Consider the following 17,513-nt stretch of genomic DNA (forward strand, 5'->3'; position numbering starts at 1 on the left):
CACAATTCTGGAGATACACAACTGAAAACAACTGTCCAAACTTGGTCCTGCTGCTTTGGACTATTTCTATGTGGCTGCTTTGGACTATTTCTATGTAGCACCTTTAGAAAGATGAGCGGCACTTGGGTTTAAATACATTAATACTCCTAAGTCTCTCTGCCAGCAATGCTTGCTGGAGGAAGTCACTAGCAGAGGGACTCGGGAATAGTGGTGGTTTCACCAGTGATATTCCGCTGAGTGAAGCTGACCACAGTCTGTTCCTCATACCGGTCCTTGGCGGTATATTGATATATCACCCAGGCCTAGTCATGTGTCGTTTCTATACTGGATGAAGTAGTAGTTTTGATGCAGGTTATTTCCAGACCATTTTCAACTTGTGGCAGGCAGTGGCAAATTGGCTGTACCTAGTGGCTGATCAGATTACTGTTGATATAAAGTTTGATTGCTTTCAGCAGGATGTTTTTGCTTATATGTGTATTAGTGCCTACTGAAGATGGCATTTTCTCTGAGGAATACAGTAAAAGAACAGTGGTAAGAACAGTAGTTACTTTCCAGAGCTTAAACCAGGCAGAAGAGTATTGGCTAAGTGGCGACAATGCTGTTTTAGAAACAATAATCTTCATTAGTTTCTGACAGTTGTGTAACCCCTTTGCCAGTCTGAGCTGAGCAGATGTGGGGGGCAGAGCGGGCAGGGACATATTTTTTTTTGCACTTGTCCTGGGGTGTGTTAACTTTTCATTAGCAAGTTATAAACTTGACAGACTTTTCAACGTATAAACAGAATTATTGTTCTAGAAAGGAAGGTTGATGTTTCTCCATCCAAAGATCTTGGGACCATGCCTTTTGCATTTGCTCATAGGATGGATAATTCTGCAAATAATGGTCAGCATGGAATTGTTTTCTCTCTGCTGTGCACGCTGGTGAATTGATTAATGCTTTTATACAGTCAGTGCATAAAGTTTTAATGCAAACTCTCTTTTGTTATGCTCACCATTCAGCGGCCAGTGCAGTCTTTTGGACAGACAGGAAAAAGGTCAAAGGTACAGTAGACTTGTGTGCTGGCATGCTAAGGAAGTCTTCATGCTTGATGAAGCCTTGCTATTTTGTGAAAATATGTATTGACTTCAGTTTTGTTCTTTTCTTTGGCAATAAAGTATTTTTGTTTTGGATTTTTGATTTGCCTAATTGTTTTGTTTTGCTTTGCCTGTATATTTCTAGTGGCTTCTTGTTGCTAGACAGAGGAAATAGTGCTTCTCTTTGCTTAATTTTTTTTCCAGTAACTGAAGTTGCTTTCTGCTAATAATCATGATGACTTTAAAGCTTTAACTGCTTGTTCTTTTGCCTTCTCGTAATGAATGATTGTGTATTGAAAATAGTCAGCATACGAATGTGAGCAGTTTTGTTATGCGCTTGGCAGTAAGTTAAATTGAGGAAAACTATCTGTGAACTGTAGATTTTTAATTTATAAATACTTTTCTTTAGTCAAGTACAAAGTTAAAGCTAGTTCGGGGCCTGGCTGTGTGTGAAGAATCTCCTCCACCTCCCACAGCTGAAATTTCACAGGACATCCAGGTAAAAATAAAATTGAGTATGAGACCTGAAACCTGGGTTTTTTGCTCTTTAAAGAATGTTTTGAAAGAGAGCGGGACTAGGGTTGCAGTTAGCCCTTTTGGGGAATATGTGAGCAGCTAGAAAAAGAAGTCTACGCCTATGGATTCATGTTGGTGTGTGAACAATTCATCACGATAGAACACTAAATCATTCCCTTGATCAATAATATAAAAGTACTTAGGTTGAGTGAATATAGTTTGCACACATGCTCTGTGTCTCCTGTGGCTCATACCCAGCTTTCTGGCTGACAAAGTCATTTGATTTTTGAATGTTTGGTAACTCTAGAATATCTGTGTGTGACTAATACATTATAGAAGGTTTAGCTCTGCAATCAATAAAGTGATTTGCAGTATACCTACTAGTAACTTAGAGACTTGTTTTCTGATGTTGAAGTAGTCATATTTAATGTGCCTGAATTTCGTGTTCTGTAGAAATACGGTACTTCTTCCCTTGACACCAGTGTGGCCTTATGAGTCCATCTTACTAGAGCAGCATAGTGGGATTGTCTTGTAAATCTCTTTAAAAGTCTGCCCTGTGTGGGGACTCCTGAGCAAATGCAGTTGTATCATAGGGCTTTATTATAGTCATTGGCCTGGTTTGCATGGAACACTAATCCACGATTTAGTGCTGTATGAGCAAGCCCAAGGTACAACTGGAAAAGGTCTAAATGAGTCAAGAAATAGAAAGTAATGGGAGAAGTTGGATGATGTGGTGCTCAGTATTATGACGTAGGTGACAGGGAATAGAAATGAAAGCAGGGTTCCCCCACCCTGCTGCAAATATATATCTGACAGGAATATAGTTTTCTCCTCCCTTTTGCAAGTAAAATAAGTTCTTAGTTGTTGTTTTGTTGTTATTTTTGAACTCACAAGTCAGAAAGTTGCTACCTTTTAAAATAGGTGTTCCTTTCGGTGTGCTGGTGTACATTCTTTGGCATGTGGTACAGTGGTGCCTCGCAAGACGAAAAGAATCTGTTCTGCGAGTCTCTTCGTCTTGCGGTTTTTTCGTCTTGCGAAGCAAGCCCATTAGCGGTTTAGCGGATTAGCGCTATTAGCGGCTTAGCGGATCAGCTGATAAGCGGCTTAGCGGATCAGCTGATAAGCGGCCTAGTGGCTTAACGGATCAGCTGTTAAGCGGCTTAGCGGATCAGCTGATAAGCGGCTTAGCGATCAGCTGTTAAGCGGCTTAGCGGCTTAGTGGATCAGCTGATAAGCGGCTTAGTGGCTTGGGAAAAAGGGGGCGGAAGGAAAAAAACCCCACAGGAACTCGCAAGACATTTTCGTCTTGCGAAGCAAGCCCATAGGAAATTTGTTTTGCGAAGCACCTCCAAAACGGAAAACCCTTTCGTCTAGCGGGTTTTCCGTCTTGCGAGGCATTCGTCTTGCGGGGCACCACTGTATCTGTATCATTTTAGTTGTTAGTTAGCAGTAACAAGATTATTTCTCTTTAATAGCAAGGGTATGCATTCTGTTATTTGCTATGAACTTATACTAAGTTATTTACTAAATGCAAATCCTCATCAGGGAAATTAGCTAACTACTTGGGTGGGGGGGTCATGACTCATACCTTACAACATTCCATTGTAGTATGAGGATCCGATTTCTGCTTCCATAGTTAAGAGAGTCATATTGTCTTGTGTATATTCAGAAGTGATACTAGCACTATAGTTGGCTGAGCCTCCTTGACATCTGTGGCATAATGGAAGCAGGGGTTGGAAAAGATAATAGATTCCTACACTCAAATGCAAGAGAGGTGTTAGGAGTTACTTTTTTGTAAACAAAAAACAAAAAAACCCATCAGTCAAATCAGAATTGTAATGTAGGGTTGAATTATTCTCCGAAATGAACGGATTTCTCATATTTCTCTTTTAACTTCAGCTGTGAGGGTGAGTCAGGTTTCCATCGAAGCAAAAGCATTTCTCTTTCATTCTCTAAAATGATATTGGTAGATTTTGCAGTACAGTTGTTTTGTTGTATCTTCACAATTTGCTAAACTACAGGAAGTATGGTGTGTTGAGAGTAACTTAGATTAATTTTTGTTGAGCCCTGAGTAAGTAAGGAGATCAAGGCCACTGAGAGGGGACTAGGCTTTGTGCACTGGGCCCAGAGCCAACCAAGGGTCTGGACTCCTAGCTTTCAGTAAAAAAAACACCCCAAAACAGATTTTTGTATGCTCTGAAAGGAAAGTTTTGAAGCTATGTAGAGCCACTCACCCAGAGACTTTTCTGAGATGAGCCAGCCTGCACCTGCCTTTTTGTGTTTTAATCAGTGAAGTGAGATCTGTGTTTGGTAAGTGAGCTGTTTGGACACTGGGCAATAGATTTGAAACCTGCTGTCCTAAAGTGTTGTTGTTTCTCCCTCTGATTTACTGCACTTTTATTTCCTGTTTGGTATAGTTTTCTTCCATCCTAGCAACCAGAAGAAATTCACTGTAAAGCGAACTTATGCTCCATCTTCGCTATACATTTAAAACAGTATCATACCACTTTATACAGTCATGGCTCCCCCCCAACCCCAGTTACTATTGTTTATTAAGGGTGCTGAGAGTTGTTAGGAGACCCATTCATTCTGCTCATGGAGCTGCCATTCTTAGAGGAGCCAGCCCTTTAGGCTGAGAATTAGTGGACTGGCTGGAGCAAAAAGAATCACAAGTTAGTTTAAAGTGTGAAACTACATATTCTCAGAGTATTTTTGTTCACACGGTTAGCTAACTGGCGTTTGTTCGTATTTTGCTGTAAACACCTGTTGGCATTCTCTTTGTCAAACATATTACCTGTGTGTAACTCCAGATTTGTTTCAGGCCTGCCCACCCCCCACCTGCAAGACAAGGGTAAAAATTTGAATATGACCTAAAAATATTCACAGATGTTATGCAAATTTGAGTCTTTGAGAACAGCAGCAGAGGGCCTAATCTGTATACTTTATACCGTATTGGCCTGAATATAAGCCTCACCTTTTCCCCAAATTCCAGCTGTGAAAAGTTAAAGTGCGGCTTATATTCCTGACCTTACGGTATGCAGCCAGGAGCTCAGGGCAAACAGTGCCAGGAGCGTGGCAAAGCAGCGTCCGCCCCGTGTGCAGTCCCCCGTCCTCTCCCCAAGGCCAGGAAGGGAGAGAGCAAGGAAGGGGAAAGGCTGCTGGCAACGCAGCATGCCCCCCCCCCCCAGTATGCAGCCAGGAGCAGCAAGGAATGGAGTGGCTTATATTCAGATATTTTTTCTTTTTCTCTCTCTCCCCCCCCCCCCCCAAATCAATTTTAAAGTTGCAGCTTATATTTGGGTGCGGCTTATATTCGGGCCAATACAGTATGTAGCTCAGGAAATCCTATTCGTGATCCCTAGTTGGTATACTTAACAGTTGAAAGGGGCCAAAAGGATATAAAGTGAAATGCCTAATCACAAAGCAGGAGACACCCCTCTCAAGCTTAGTTGAACAGTCCTTAAATTCAGTATTGTCCAGTCATCGAATTGTAGAGTTGGAAGGGAAGGTCATCAAATCTGACCCCCTGCATATTGTAATCCTCAATTGGTTATGCCATCGGATGGTTTGTACTTAAAGTTTCTATGGTATACATTAAAGCAAGGATGTGTTCAAGATGTTTGGCAGCTTGTTATTTTCTTAGCTTAATATATTGGACTTTCCTTTATGGCAGGATAGATGGACATTGACCAGCATGATATTAAAAAGTCAGAGCAATAATATGGCACAGTGTTTCTGTGGTGATTAATGCTTTTGAAAAGGCTAGGTCCACCAACATGTGACGCACTAGCAGGGACATTCCCCAGGTGTTTGAGTCCATTGAAAAATTCATCTTTCATGAACATTAAAGTTACTGCAAGGTTTAATTTGAACTGGACTGAAAGACTGCATTGTTGTAAAAAGACCAAAATCTGAAGCTCGTTTTAAAAGATGAATGAATGCAAAAAGTCATGTTTCCATAAATGTTTTATGACTAGTTTACACATCATCATATTTATAACTGTGTTATTTTGATACTTTGGGAAAGTTTGGTATATATTCCTTTTTAAAGTAGACTGAACTAGTTTTTGAAACAGTGGTGTTTTGTGCAGTTTATGGCATAATTCAACAATTTCTGTTTTTGTGTGCTCTATAGTAGTTATTCTCTGGCAAGGTTCTCAACTTGAATTCATTTCTGTTTCTTGAAGATTCTCTGGTGAATGTTGAAACGAGTTACAATTGAAAAATTAATGAATACTTTATTTATTTTGCTGCTGTTCTGTCTTCAATGGCATAAATGAGCACTGTTCCACTAGCTGCAACTATATTTCACGTCCCTTAAATCAGATTTATAGAGTTGTGTCCACTGTAGCAAATGTCATTTTGGAAAGATTTAGATAAACGAAAAAAGACTAAAGCAATATGTTAAAGGTATGTGACAAATTGTTCAAAATAAAAAAAATCTGTATCAATGTAAATTCTGTCAAATCCAGGCACTAAAATGGGTTGTTGTTGTTTTAATAAATAAACTAAAGGAAAGATCGCTACAAGGGAGGAGTTAGCTTTACAGAATGCATCTTTCCTTCTCCCCACCCCCCAGTTCTGTGTCCTTTGTTAGTTCCAGGGAATGGGAATCTGCACCATCAACTTTGTTTTTTTGTAACTCCTACTGAGTTCAGTGGAGTTAACTCACAAGTAAGTGGGGATAGAATTGCCATCTAAATGCTGAAACGAATGGCCAGCCATAATTACCTAGTTTCATGTAACGTTAAGCCAAACCCATGTTTTAGCGTAAACAAGCAAATGTCCAGGTTTCCATTGAGAAAATCATGGCTGCGTTGCTCTTTTTCTGGTCCTACTGCTGTTGTGCTGCTGTGAGCAAAGCCATGTTTTGACCCGACATTATGTCCCCTGAGTGGTAAGCCAGAGAACAAATCTTGGTTAAAACACATGGTTTGACTCTCTAGCGAAATAAAGCATGAGCCCAGGCTGAGAGACAATGCAAAACCCGAAGCAAATGCCCATATATTTGCTTGTCTGTGCTAATCCATGTTTGCTGTAGCATTATAACTGGACCACTGCTTGGGTTTTGTTTGGTCCCCAGCCACTGAAATCTGTGTTGTGCACTAAAGACACATAGTGGGTTTGTGGGAAATAAAATAATGCTAATAAATCAATTTTCCTTTTAAATGGATTGAGAGGTTCTAAGACAATGCTGTGTGATTCCTTTCTGGATTCCAACCAACATACTAGGCTCTCCGCTGCAGTTGGTTGATTGCTTAAAATGACACATTTTTCATAGTGGGAGGGGAAAAAATGACGGATTTTACTTTTCAACAGGAGAAAATTCAGATCCAGCTAACACAGTCTTTTGAAAAGGAGGAGAAACCCTTGAAAGATGAAGCAGAAAAGGAAAAGTCCATTGATAAATTGCCCAGGAAAATGTTATCAAGAGGTTTGCTATCTATCGTTCTTTTTAAAAATCTCATTAATCTAGCAGGAATGCTGTGAGGTGGCAGTGGGGGGAGGAGGAGGGTGGAGAAGTATAACTGGAATAGGACGGTGGCCTGGACCTGATTGAGAACGTTTTTATCTACTCCCTCTTTCATTCAGAAGCCAGAAGGTGGGGAAAGGCCAAGGACAAAAACTAGGCCGTCACCAAATTTATTGTATGATTCTGTGCATGTTTGTTCAGAAGTAAGATTTCAGTGGCCATGTTTGGATAATCACATCTCTACTTAATAACCCAAGATATGAACAAGCTTTGTGGTCTCCCCCCCTCCTTTTATATGAGCAAGAGAACAAACAACCCAGGAAGTTGTCTCAACTGGGAAACAATGTTTTTCAACTTGGGAACAAGCTGGGATATGACACCTGGTTTAAAGCTGGCTTAATTTTCTGGCTTATTCTGGAACTATTAACCATAGTTTCCTGGTTTGGACAAAAAAGGAAATTTATAGTTAGCTCAAGACTTCCTTTCTTGCTTGTTGGCTTTCACAAAGGAAGGAGTAAAGGGGTTTCTTGTCTGCTCCCAAGACATGTTCATATATTGGCTATTAAACCAAGATGTGGTTGGCAAGATGTGTCAAAGGGGATTACCCCTGGTTTAGTTTGGGTGACCCTTGGGAATAGTGTGGGGTATAGAGGGGGGAGTTGCCAGAAAGTGTGCCCCCCCTTCCAAATATACTTCCAAATGTGGTGTTCTGTTTATTAATATGTAAAAAGGACAGCTCTTAACATATAAGGAGTATATTTTACTAAAATAATTAATATATTTTCTCCAATCCTGGATTTTTCTTTCTTTTTTCTTTTTAGATTCTAGCCAAGAATATACAGATTCAACTGGTATAGATCTACATGAGTTTTTAGTAAATACGTTGAAAAATAATCCCAGGTAAAGAGGTGGTAGTTTGTTGTTTTTAAATTCAAATTTATTAAATTCAAATTTTCTTACTCATTTTAGTTTGTGGTACTAGTAAGTGCCTCAAATATTGCTCTGGGGCAGTGGTTCCCAATTAGCTCATAACTATGGAAATAAGTTTTGAATATAAGTTTTTCACATGACCCGGACAGCTGAGGGGTATGGAATGGTGCCATGGGTGGATTACGCAGACCCCAATTAGGAATCACTGCTTTAGGATGCCTTGTGTAAAGCCTTAAAATATTTATATTTCTGTATCCTGTTGTATCAAAGCCTACTTCTTCAAATGATTATTTCCATTCCCTTTACTCATATGTTAAAATAGCTTTGTCTGAATGATTATCTGCTGAAATCGGTACAGAAACTTACATAAGTGATGGCTAATATGATGGAAAGCAGGGGCTATAGCAGGGGAAGCCAATGTGGACCCCGGCAGATGTTGCTGGACCACAGCTAGCATGCTGGCGGGGGCTGATGGAAATGGTAGTGCCACAACATCTGGAGGGAAACATGTTGGCGATCCTTTATCTACAGCAATTGCCTCGGCTGCAACTCATGTGGCTTTTGTTGTTTACACCAAGAAACCATTTTTTGGGAGGGGAGGCCTGGGAGCAGAGAGACTCTGCCAGGCTCTGCCTGGGTACAACAACACAAGCATTACTCCACTAGTGCAGGGCTCCTTGTTCTACCTGCCAAATAAGGCTTTCCAAGGCTGAGCCAGTCCAGGATCCACTGGATCCAAAGACAAACTATCATGCAATATCATTGGGCTCAGTTGTTTTGCCAACAATTTGCCTGAACCCCACCTACCCCCCTATCCATGGCAGAGCTGGGCCATGGCTTTATTAAGCTCTGCTTGTTAATATATTTTAATACATTTGTGATTTAGAATCATAGAATCCTTTTTAATAGAACAAATAGTATTCTTGCTTAATACACTTATTATATTACAGCATCTGGAAGCACTATTGTCTTCTGTTGGACTACCTCCTTTGTCTCACCCCTGTGTTTTTTGGTTTCTAGGGACAGAATGATGCTGCTGAAATTGGAACAGGAAATCTTAGATTTCATTGGTAATAACGAGTAAGTGCTACTTGCTGGTTTTGAAGAAGTTTTTATTATATACGGTGTAGTAACTCAAGTAAAACTAAAACTTGATGCTGCTTTTCAGAATCCCTCGAAAGAAATTCCCCCCCATGACCTCTTACCATAGAATGTTATTGCACAGAGTGGCTGCTTACTTTGGACTGGAGCACAATGTGGACCAGAGTGGGAAGTCGGTTATAGTAAATAAAACCAGCAATACCAGAATGTAAGTTAGGAATTTTTTTTTTATTCTTCATTAATCAAGCAGTCCAGTTGTCTGGATGATGGAATGTTTTAGTCTACTGACCCAGGTAGAATCTAGTGAATATCTATTTTTATTTCATTTTTTTTAAAGGATTCTTCTTTTCCTAGAGGTGATCCCTAAAACATGATTGTATTTCAAATCAAAGGGATCACTAATTTTGTGGGTATCATGATAAATGAAAGCTATTTTCAGTGTCTGGGGTGAGGGTGTCACTATTCATTCTCTGACTATCTAGAAATCTCTTCAGTGCTGCTGTTCCTCCATCTTGTGAGAATAATTCTTATTCCTGAATTGTAAAAATTTGGGATCTTGAAAATAGAAGGGTTACAGCAGGCAAGACAATTAAAATGTATAATTGGGTTAGAGCTAGCTTTTTGTTGCACTACCTGTTTTTCTTTGTTATTCTGTAATTGTTATGCACAAATCACACATTATTCATAAAATAACAGTCTTCAGTAACTATCTACACCACAAAAAGGGTCTTTTGCTGTATTATCCTGAAAACAAATATTGTAATAGTTAACAGATTAGTTCTAACTTGACACACAGTTCTTGCATCAGACAACCTTGATCTCCCTTCTTGAAATCAAACAAAATGCACAAGCTTTTCCATGTACAATGTATGCCAAACGTCATTCAATCAGTCATTTGCCTCTGGGATTTCCATATTTCCCCATTTATGAAACATTTCTCTTCTAGCTATAGTAATTTAGAGGAAACAATAATTAATGCCAACCCTGGGAACCAAGTCTTCAGTTTTGATGGTGTTGGTGGCAGCTCAAACACAGTAATTGTCCTTAATAATTTCAGCAACTTTCTTCCCTACATTCACATCATACATGAAAGTCTTCTGGTCTTGGTGCAACACTTTTTGTGTTAATTTGTTGTTGTTTTCCTGGTCTTTTAAAAATAGCGTTAAAGGTGCTGAAATGCTTTGTCAAATTGGGGGTTAAGTATGGCAGCCAAAGTCAAAGGACAGCATGCAACGTTTTGCATAAATAGAAGAGTTCAGCAAGAACAGTAGACAAAGTACCTTCATATGTAATAAATTGATTTCATTGGGAAACTGGCAGTGGGCCTCTTTTCCTTTTGGAGCCTTACACCAAGCCATTGTGTTCAATGAGATGTTGATTCTCATATAGTTGCTCCCATGTAGAAGACCCCTAGAAATATTTCTGCTGTGTAAGAGTTTGAATACAGGAGGGTTAACCCTCACTTACCATGTAGATGCCTGATCAGAAAGTCACAAGTAATATCCACAAAGGTCATTTTATGCAGAAGTAAGGGAGCCATGGGTATTGCTGAAGGTTTTCTGGAAGCATCTCTCATGCCGGATGAGGGACACCTTACTACTGAGTTAAAGTATAGCTTCCCTCTTAGGGAAGAGGAGCTAGTTTAGAGAACACACAGTTCCATTGCTCACCCACAAATTAGTCATCTGTATAACAGTAGAGTCACAAGCACCTTGTGGTCCGCTGATATACCATAAGTTTTTTCTTTGTCTTTGGGTGGCAGCTATATTTGCTCAGAAAATGGTATTGCAGAAAAGTGGAACTTACTAGCTGTTATGAGGGTTTTCATTTCATTCCCACAATTATTTTTTGTGTTTGGAAATAATTATCTCATCTTTGTAACTCCATCTTTTCAGTCTGTAAAATGAAACAGACATACAACATTAAAAAAAACTATATTTAAGATGTGCTTATGCAAGATGTGCTCAACAATTACATATATTTGCTTGCTATACTCTTTGTTGTCTTCCCTGTTGTAAAATGACTTTGACACCTGGTTAATGAAGACTTTAGTGAGTTGGAGAATGAGCTACAGTAACAGATGAGCCCTTTTATTGTGAAAATAACTTTTGATATCAAAAAACATAGGCTGCTTTCTGGAAGCCCCAATAATAATTAGCAGGCATTTCATATAACCTATAGACTATGTAAATTATTTTAAAAGGTTTTCAATGTTCTTATTTTAAATCATTTGGGATGTAAAATAAGAATTTTAAAAGAAAACCTTGGAGGTCTGCTCCATATTGAATAAAACCCAACTTGCCTTTTCCTCATAGGCAGATTCCCCGCTCCAGTGCCGATCAGTGCTGTTAATGACATCATCAACCCAGTGCACACTGGGACGACTCAGTGGAGTGGTGATTGCAGGGCAGTAAATTCAGGGACCTTTAAGAGAAAAGAGGTAAGACAGTCTAAAGGTTCTCTGAAGTGCCTGCTAATTACATTTGGGCATCCAGTAACTCTTAGGTAGTTTGGGAAGTATTTCATTTAATTATAATATAGTTCAGGAATTAACTTGATCCTTGCTTTTATGCAAATCTCTAGAGTAGAAAATAAATGAAAAAAATTGCAAAACATGTGTGCTAGTGTACCACAGTGTGTAGTTAGCAAGGCCCCCAAATAAATTTCTTATTTGTGAATGGGTTTAGAATTCCCATTTACAAATTAAATGTTTATTCTGCTGTTAGCTTTACTTAGTATCTGTATGCCTCAATACAATTTATTCAAATAAATGTATGAAATGAAGGGACATCAGTGCTCTCACAAGCGCATAAACTTCACTAGTTGCAAAAAAATAGATCAAAGAAAATAAAGGTGTTAGGACAGAAGCTGTATCCAGGGCAGTATCCCAAGTGTGTTCTCAGAGTTGTACCTTCTTCAGATTTAAAGGTGCACACACTTTAAAACATTTTCATACCTGTCATGATTTATTTTATCTTACTCATTTTTTTTAAAGACCTGACCAGAAGTTTTGTGAACATATAAAAGATGAAAAAAGTGAAGATTTTCAAAAGCGGTACATCCTTAAAAGAGAGAACTCTAGTCTAGACAAAGATGATAACCAGGTAAATGTTGAACTCATATAGTTGTCTTGACTACACACTTGCATTGTGCAATAGAAATTGGCAATTAATAACTTATTTAATTTAGATGCGAATACGATTAAAAGATGACAGAAGAAGCAAATCTATAGAAGAACGAGAAGAAGAATACCAGAGAGCTAGAGAACGAATATTTGCACAAGATGTAGGTATTAAATTACAAGGAACATTCATAGCATCTTTGACTATGTATGACTACCATGACCTTAGATTGTTATACAGTACTTTGTTTATAATACTTGAATATTTAAATCACTTTGATGTGCATTGGGTAAAGCTCATAAAAATGCTGTGACTACATTAACATTCAACAGTGTGTTGAGGGAGCGTTCAGTTGGTTTGGAAACTAGCAAGCAACTTGCTATTCTTCTCCACCTCTAGACCTTTAGATAAGGAAAATTTACGCCAAATAAGGAGTGGTGGATAACAGACTGAGGAATAAAAACTACTCAGGCCAGCTGTCCCCTGAGGACTTGTTAAATTCTGGATGTTTTAAGACTTGCTGTCCAGTGTCCCTTGTTTCTAATAAAACTTATGTCCATATTAATTTCTTGGAATCTTAAGGTTTTCAACAATATTTTGTATTTCTGAGAAACTTGCAGTAGAGACATGAAGGTGGGGAGGCATTTGTTCACTTTTTACATAATATGGGATGTGGATTCTTTTTAATAACATGCTACTTCTGTGACAAGAGTGTGGGATAGTAGGGATGTGCCAATGTGGAGGGTGTAGGTTGCATTACTTTTTGTCAAGGTAGCCTTGCCCCCTTTACCACCTCCTTACAATCCTGATCTGCCCTTACAGAGAGAGTGAAGATCTCTGTATTGCTGTTCGTTGCTGTTCGTTAAGCATAAATCATCTTACCATTATTTAAAATGAGTTCAGATATCCACCTGTACATATGGTGATTCTTAATCGTTCTGACTCTTTCGTATCATTGTAATTTTGTACAATATAATGAAAAAAGCAGCCAGCACCTTACCATGGCTTAGCATTAGGAGTAGACTAGGCTAGTGTGTGACATGGCTTGCTATAATCTTACTATTAACTTGTGAACCATTATTGGGTAGTATGGGCTATTTATTACAGGTGACCAAAAACATTTAAACGTGTGTGTCATATTATTTGTCACATTGGGATTGATAATACAGTAGTTAGCAATGGTGATCTTCATTCTACACTGTTTCTTCCTCAGTCGCTGTGTTCCCAAGAGAATTACATTATTGACAAAAGGTAAGAGAAATCAGTTTTTAAACAAGTTCTTATTTGCTTTTTCTAATAAAATATTAAGCTACTGTTTTATTGAACATGCCAACAGAATCCAGGAGGAAGAAGCCAATAGTACCCAGCAAAGGCGGCAGATCTTTAGGTATTGAATAAATTGGGTTTTTTAAAAAATCCCAAAGTATTTTGCACGTATTTCACTTTTTCTTGTCCCTGATTTTGCAAATAATCCCTGTATTTTATAAGCCAATTTGGTGAATTGCAGGGTCAATAAGGATGCTTCAGGGAGGTCAACCAACAGCCTTCAAAGCAGTACAGACAATGAGCTAAAGTATTCTGAATCCCGTCCATGGAGCAGCACCGACTCTGATAGCTCCCTTCGCAATTTGAAGCCAGCTGTGACCAAAGCCAGCAGCTTCAGTGGGATCTCTGTTCTGACAAGAGGCGATAGCACTGGAAGCAGCAAAAGCACAGGCAGACTATCTAAGACAGGTATGAGTGACAAACAATCTGCTAATGTGTACATGCGTCAAATATCTAAGGAGAAAATATACCCCCTTTTTGCAAAAAGTAGTCCTCCGCCCTATCAGAGATTATTTTGAGGAGAGTTGCTTTGGCTTAATTGCAATAGCATTTTGCTGCAAAACAAGTCTGTAGTGTGGTGGTTGGGAATCTGTGGCTTTCCAAATGTCATTGGACAACAACACCAATTGTATCTTACCACTGGTCATTCATTGCTTGCTGGGGCTGATGAGATTTGGGAGTCCTGCAGCATCTGGAGGGCCACAGGTTCCCCATTCCTGATATAGTGATTAAGTTTGTGTTGTTATAAAAAGACAAGCAAGGCCCACTGTTATCCCATTGCAGCTGGAATAAAGGCAATGGCTTTACCCCGCTTTACCACCTGAGTCAGTTACTCCCCCCCCCAAAAAAAAACATGTTAGAAGCCATTGATTATGCAACATATTTGGAACTACCTGGTTAGGCAAGGCATTTGGGTCAGCATTAACCCAACTGGTCCTGATTAATTACTGGGGGCAGTAAACTGAAGCCTGACATACAGTATACAGTGCCAATCAAGGAATTGAAATTCAGTTAACATTACAGTATGTCCCTGACATATTTAGATTGGAAAGTTTTCATTTCAATAACATTGTCGGGTCCTAGACATAGGCAAAAAATTGGGGGGAATAACTACAAAAGCCAGTTTCATAAGAATGGCTGAGAACTTCTTGGTGTAAGGTTTTCTGTGTGTAAGGTTTCAAATGACAAGTGTACTCTTCATGTAAGATAAAACACACATTGGATTTAATGTACACAAGTACTTATGCAGCTACTTACCTTTGAAGCAAATACGTGAGCCAGGATAGATTGAGACAGTTGTGACCCAGTGTCTATAAAGCAGGGATTTGAGTGCAGGCCACCCATTCCCAAATCCAAGCATAGCCTTCTGCACTCCTGGGCTTGAAGAAGCTGAGCTTTCCCGCTGTCTCACTGTTCCCCCTTTCCCTCTTGGGAATTGGTAGTGATGTTCAGTTTTGGGAAGCCAGGTGAACAACCTTGCCAGCGTTGCCTCCCATGGGCAACTGCCTAGTTCAGTATTGTCTACTTTGACTGGCAGCAGGTCTCTGGGTTTTAAGATAAGGGTCTTTCCCAGCCCTACCTGGAAATACTGGGGATTGAATCTGGGACCTTCTTCATTCAAAGCAGTTGCCCTGCCACTGAACTACATCCCTTCCCCGACGATGAAAGCAGTTTGTTATTTTTTATGTCTACATTTAGGCTATCTCCTATTGAAGGTAATTATCTTCTGTATCAAGTTTTGCTTCGCTTATAGAAATTAAATAAATAAGTAAATAAGATGAAATAATTTTTTGTTAAGCATGAATTTAAGGAATAACTTAATTTGACAAAAGGTGTGAGCTATGAGAGGCTCAGTCCTGCTAATGGGAACCAGTTTTAAAATATATCTTCCTATGGATACAGGTGATCTGGGAGCTATGTTCTTTGCCAGCTAAGCAGTTATCAACTTTTTGTTTCTGGGAGTGTAAAGCTCTGAATTATCCTAAATCTGTAGTAGTGCATGTCCTTTCTGAAACACAAAGTGCCAGTCTTGAAAGTCAGCTTGCTTAGTTATCTTTATTTTATTTTTTTAGCCTCCTGGTGTTAGCAAAAGCTGTTGATCTCTGGGTCTTATAGCAGAACATGTCAATGAAACATGGATTGTGGCCTCACTCTATGGAGGCTGTTAAGAGCTTGTTTGTGATATGACTGTGAAAGACAGCAGGGCATTTGCAGAACTTCCAATGTTCCAGCATTTACTTAGCTCTTTCAGAACCTTCTCTTAATTTCACAGGATCCATCTCATCTCTGCTTTACAATTCAACGCTGAGTTTGGACACAGCCCAACATATCAATCTGTAGGCCATGTTGTGGGAGGAATAGGGATATTTGTTGGTGATGGTGTTCAGTCTCTTGTGGAGTTTCTTCACATAAAAAATTAAGGTTATGGGCACAGCAATGCACAAGAGCCCTTTCCATTACTGCTGTCTAGCAAGACATCACTGTTTAATGTTTGGATTTCACAACAATGTTCCCGTAGTATTGAGGCTACAGTACTGTAACATTTTCCTTGGTAGTTCTCCAGAATTGGTCCTTCCAGTTCTTTGCTGTGTTAGTTGTTAGAATACACTCATTTTCTCCCTCTCTGAACTTCCTAATGGGCATCCACAGGTATAAAACAAAACTTTTAAACTTGTGCAAAATGTTCACTGTTGTGAAGTGAGTGCATACCTGTGCATGTTAGAAAATCCTATAGTTAGGTTGGCCCTATAAGAAACAGGTTGGGTAATTCATTAGGAAAGCACTAACTTCAGTCCCGGGAGAACTTTTGTTTTTTGCTGGAATCTCAGCGGTCATCCAAAGTGTGTTAAATTTCCAAGGCAAGAGTACATACACAGGATCTCTTCACAGTTAAGGTACAAGTAATCTGTGTTAAGCAGTCTTTGTAGTCTTGCTTAAAAACAAGCTGGATAAGCTTGTAGTCTTTTAGGTTGTTGCTTGATTTTAAATGGCAGTTTGAATATAATTTGATTGATGTTACGAATGTAATTTTATGTTGCTTGGTTTTAATTATATACTTTAAGTTGATGGTTTAATTATGTTGACTTGGCTCCCAGTTGAGCAAAACAGCAGCATAAAAATCAGATAAATGAATAAACTAGTCGAGGATTATTTGCAGTCAGCCTACAGTCAGTGAATGATCCTCCAGAAATAGACCAGTGGGCCACGCCTACATTGATCTAATGCACCAAAACGAAAGCATTAAAGCTTTAGGTATTCAGATTTCATATGTAACATACTAGTTCACAGAGGACCATTTCAGTCTAGCAAACCATAGTATAAATCTGGAGTAGCCAACTTGGTGCTATCCAGACATTTTGGACTATTGATTCCTAGTAGTAGTAGTAGTAATAGTAATAATAATAATAATAATAAGACTATCCTGCTCTTCCTCCCAAATGAGTGCAAGCTAGCAAACACAAACAAACGATAAACTTCTAAAATACTGAAAAACGATTCTAATATGGATGCAGATTTAGCTTTAATTATGCTGATGTCAATCAAATTTGAAATCTTGAAGATTATACCATTTTATAAACAGTTAATTGTTTTCCTAGCAAGTGGCTTGATTTAGAATGCTACGAAAGCCAGTATACATTCTTTCCACAGTTTCATCAGTGCTGCATCATGTTGCAAGGCACACTTGTAGACATGCTTGCAGCATACTGATTCAGCCACAACTGAAAAGCAAAATTAGTACCATAAATTTTGATCTGCTGTGTGAAGATGAAAAGTGCAATCAGAGTGAGAGCTCTTCTCAGTGAGGAGCAATTGTTCATAAAAAAAAAAAGACAAATCTTGGCTCAACAGAGCCATTTAAAATGAAAGATGTTGGCTTCATCTCAGATATTTATCACCTTAAAGATTATACAGAAGCTGCTGACTTATTCTTACATCTCATATATGTACATTTATTACAGAATCTGAAATATT

General features: G+C 38.9%; 1 protein-coding gene across 7 annotated transcripts in view; it reads left to right on the top strand.

The window, feature by feature from the left end:
• The window catches only part of R3HDM1 (R3H domain containing 1), a 47,782-nt gene that overhangs the window by 7,731 nt on the left and 22,538 nt on the right, over nucleotides 1-17,513 (top strand). For 4 of the 7 annotated variants that reach the window (XM_081006012.1, XM_081006014.1, XM_081006016.1 and 1 more), the window contains exons 3-13: nucleotides 999-1,040; nucleotides 1,483-1,572; nucleotides 6,909-7,023; nucleotides 7,884-7,962; nucleotides 9,013-9,072; nucleotides 9,161-9,301; nucleotides 12,089-12,197; nucleotides 12,283-12,378; nucleotides 13,429-13,466; nucleotides 13,552-13,602; nucleotides 13,723-13,949. In XM_081006012.1, the coding sequence (XP_080862138.1) occupies nucleotides 999-1,040; nucleotides 1,483-1,572; nucleotides 6,909-7,023; nucleotides 7,884-7,962; nucleotides 9,013-9,072; nucleotides 9,161-9,301; nucleotides 12,089-12,197; nucleotides 12,283-12,378; nucleotides 13,429-13,466; nucleotides 13,552-13,602; nucleotides 13,723-13,949 (1,048 nt within the window). The remainder of the gene's footprint in view (nucleotides 1-998; nucleotides 1,041-1,482; nucleotides 1,573-6,908; nucleotides 7,024-7,883; nucleotides 7,963-9,012; nucleotides 9,073-9,160; nucleotides 9,302-12,088; nucleotides 12,198-12,282; nucleotides 12,379-13,428; nucleotides 13,467-13,551; nucleotides 13,603-13,722; nucleotides 13,950-17,513) is intronic. The other 3 variants (XM_081006015.1, XM_081006018.1, XM_081006013.1) reach the window with 2 other exon arrangements.

This window comes from Podarcis pityusensis, assembly GCF_964106645.2.
Source record: "Podarcis pityusensis genome assembly, chromosome: 1".
NCBI classification, from domain to species: Eukaryota; Metazoa; Chordata; class Lepidosauria; order Squamata; family Lacertidae; genus Podarcis; species Podarcis pityusensis.